This window comes from Solanum verrucosum, unplaced genomic scaffold (assembly GCF_900185275.1).
Source record: "Solanum verrucosum unplaced genomic scaffold, falcon-dt-bn FXZP01000279.1, whole genome shotgun sequence".
Lineage (NCBI taxonomy): Eukaryota > Viridiplantae > Streptophyta > Magnoliopsida > Solanales > Solanaceae > Solanum > Solanum verrucosum.
Genome location: NW_026020289.1, coordinates 737749 through 741653, shown reverse-complemented (window position 1 = coordinate 741653; position 3905 = coordinate 737749). Strand labels below are relative to the sequence as shown.

The window sequence follows — 3905 nt, the reverse complement described above, 5'->3', positions numbered from 1 at the left end:
CAAGTACCACCAGCTTCTCCAACCGCAATCAGGACCGTTCCCGACCTTTCCAACCGCGACCCTACCATACCTACAATGCTGCAGATACTTGGGGCACATGTCGCCGCTCCCTATGAGCCACATGTTCCACCCGTATATGTCGCTGGGGCTCCTACCTTCACTATGCCAGCTGTGGTTAATGTCCCATACGAGGTCTATCAATATGAAGAAATGGAGAAAGATGCTCGTTTAAAAGAAGATGCATCGATAAATTCCCAGCTTCAGGGTCTGAGAAAAGTATTGAAAAGCTTAAAAGTCACTAGAGGGACAGAGAGTCTGGATTATGATGATTTGTGCATCCATCCAGACATTGACATGCCAGTAGGGTAAAAACCACCGAAGTTTGACATGTTCGATGGAAAGGGTGACCCTCACGCACATTTAAGGGCATACTGTGACAAGTTAGTCGGTGTAGGGAGAAATGAGAAGTTGAGGATGAAGTTGTTCATTCGGAGTCTGTCTGGAGAAGCATTAACCTGGTGTACCCGCTAAGACCCTCGCAAATGGCGTGACTAGCAGGAAATGGCCGAGGACTTCATGACTCGTTTCAGATTCAATACTAAAATTACTGCTGACAAATTCTCATTGGCCAATATACAGAAGAAGCCATCTGAGAATTTCCAAGAATATGCACGACGTTGGAGAACTGAGGCCGCGAGGGTGCAACCACCACTAGATGAGAGTGAGCTCTCGAAGTACTTTATTCGAGCTCAAGAAGGTATCTACTTTGACAAGATGATGTCAATGATGGGTCAGAAGTTTGCAGAATTGGTCAAGATGGGAGACTTTATAGAGGAGGGTGTTAAATCTGGGAAGATTTAGTCTATGGTCACATTGCAAGCTGCAAGTAGGGCTATACAATCGAGTTCCATTGGCGGCATCAAAAAGAAAAAGGAGGATGTTTCAGCTGTCACTTACCAACCAGGAGGACCATCTCACCGATACCCTAATAATCCCCAAATCGCTGCGCATACTTCATATGTCCCAGTGTATAATACCCAACCACACTATAACCCACCCCGAGCACCAGCATACCAAAACCCTCTAAGACCATATGTCCCTGTCCAAGCACCAATTCACCAAAATAGACCAGCATATGCACCGAGACCACGTCCAAATCCTGAAGCTAGAAATGCTCGCGCTTACACACCAATTGTTGAACCATATGCTCAATTGTTTAAGAGGTTGAGGACAGCGGGAGTACTGCAACTAGTTGAAAAAAAACTTCCTGATCCAATCCCTCGTAATTTTGATGGGAACAAACGATGTGCTTACCACTCGGGAATCCAAGGACACGACACAGAAGATTGTTATGGCTTAAAGAACCAGATCGAGTCTCTGATCAGAAGATGAGTGATCAAATGCACTCCAGCACCTCCCAATGTGAACAACAATCCCTTGCCAAACCATGAGAATCGGGAAGTCAACATGGTTGCTCTGGATGACGAATATGGGACCCCCAACTAACCAAACATAGATGAAGCGGATGCAATGACACCTTCGGCACAACCTGTTATCAATGTTCAACTAAGGGAACCTCTGACTGTCCAAACATATCTCCCAAGAGTTGTAGTGACCACTCTAATTGTTAAGAAGCCTGAGTATGACACCAAAGCAGTCCCTTGGGACTATCGAGCAAGTGCCAAGGGCAAGATGATCGACACTGTCGTGGCTCAAGGGATGACAAGGTCGGAGAGGTGTTATGCCCCAGAGGACCTAAATCAAAGAGTTCTCGGAAACGAACAAAATCCAAAGAAGAATATTACCGATGCTGAAGCCGCAGAGTTTTGGAAGAAGATGCAGTCCAAAGACTATTCGGTTGAAGAACAGTTGAAGAAGACGCCAGCCCACATATACATTTGGTCTTTGCTTATGAGTTATGAAGCTCATAGGTTTGCTTTGATGGAGGTGTTAAGCGGAGTGATAATTCCAAAAGAGACCACAAGTGAGACCTTAGCTGCAACGATTGGAAGAATAGTGGAAGCTAACAAGATTTCTTTCCATGATGATGAGTTGCCCGCAGAAGGGACTGGGCATAACAAAGCGCTTCACATCGCAGTCAAATGTTGTGATAAGATTGTGACTCGAGTTTTAATTGATGGTGGCTCCGGATGCAACATATGTCCTTTCACCACTCTAAGAAATTTAGGTGTTAATATGGGAGAGATAAAGGAAAGTCGTGTGAAAGTTAGAGCCTTTGATGGAGCGCAAAGAAGTGTCATCGGAGAGATACATCTCACATTGCAGGTGGGGCCGGCTGAATTCCCTATTCTATTTCAAGTGATGGATGTATCATCCAACTACAACCTATTGTTGGGAAGACCATGGGTTCACATGGCAAGAGCGGTTCCTTCCACTCTTCATCAATGTGTAAAGTTTGAGTGGGGTCATACAGAAATTACCATCCACGGAGAACTCAGTCACCCCATTCATTCTGTTAATTCTATCCCAGTCGCCGATGAGTTAGACGGAGCAACTCTTCACACTTTGAAAATCATGCAAGCTATAAGGGTCAATGAGGGATTAGAGCACGAAGATACCAAGTTGTCAAGTGCAGCGAAAATGGTTGCATCAGAAATATTGAAGTATGGATATCAGCCTAAGAATGGACTTGGACCTAAGTCCAATGGCTTAGTTGAGCCGATCCAGTTGAAGCATCAGAGAGGCACCAACGGACTAGGATATGAGCCTGCCTCAGGAAGAGACTGTCACGGGTCAAGCGATACAATCTTTGTACCAGAACAATCTTCTATTCTAGATCAAGCTGGCGTTGATGACATCGTGGAAGGATTAGGCAATCTGTTCGTGGCCATGGCTGGAGAAGAGGAAGGGATAAACCTCAACAAGTTGACCATTCGTGATGCAAAACCTGGAGAAATCTTGCAGAATTGGACCACCAGCCCATCCCTGTTTCAACCAGAGTCCTGGTAGTGTGGAAAAGTAGTCTTAATTTTAAAAATTCGTATGATCAAATTGGGGCTTGAATCATGCCCAATCTTTTGTTGTTTGCATCTTCTAAAAGCTAGAATGCTTTGAAATAAAAGTCTTTATTTTATTTTTATTTTTAAAAATCCTCGTTATTTTAATATCTATTTATTTTTACTTACCTTTTGCGCTTTTCAGCACTCATATTAATAAAAATCCTCGTTCAACGGTTATAACATGTAATGAATCCACCGAGCAAGATGAAAATGATGAACAAGATCACGAAGAGTATGATGAAAGCATGATGCCTGAAAATCTACCACACGAGATTAAGCAGGTTGAAAGTCAGAAGAAACCCAATATGGATGAAGCAGAGGTTGTCAACTTAGGAGATGAGGAAATCGTGAAGGAGACATGAGTCAGCATACATTTGGAGGCTGAAAGAAAGCAAGAGTTAATAGAATTGCTTAAGCAATATGTTGACGTATTTGCTTGGTCTTATGATGACATGCCAGGATTAAGCACCGATATTGTCTCGCAAAAATTACCGACTGATCCAACTTGTCTACCTGTTAAGCAAAAGACAAGAAAATTCAAGCCAGATTTGAGCTTAAGGATCAAGGAGGAGGTAACTAAGCAAATTGAGGCGAACATTATAAGGGTCACAAATTACCCCACATGGTTAGCTAATATTGTGCCTGTGCCGAAAAAGGATGGAAAGATCAGAATATGTGTGGACTATCGAGATCTCAACAGGGCCAGTCCTAAGGATGATTTCCCTGTTCCAAACATTCATATACTCATTGATAATTGTGCAAAACATGAGTTAAAATCATTTGTCGATTGTTTTGCGGGATATCACCAAATCCTGATGGATGAAGATGATGCAGAGAAGACGGCGTTTATCACTCCATGGGGAGTGTATTGCTATAGAGTAATGT

At 43.3% G+C, this 3905-nt stretch overlaps 1 protein-coding gene across 1 annotated transcript; it reads left to right on the top strand.

Moving 5' to 3' along the window:
• The first annotated feature begins 1530 nt into the window (after nt 1–1530).
• On the top strand, nt 1531–3382 carry LOC125834377 (uncharacterized). The gene is made up of 2 exons (XM_049513527.1): nt 1531–2966; nt 3163–3382. The coding sequence occupies exons 1-2, from the start codon at nt 1531–1533 to the stop codon at nt 3380–3382; spliced, it is 1656 nt and encodes a 551-aa protein (XP_049369484.1).
• Nucleotides 3383–3905: the final 523 nt, after the last annotated feature.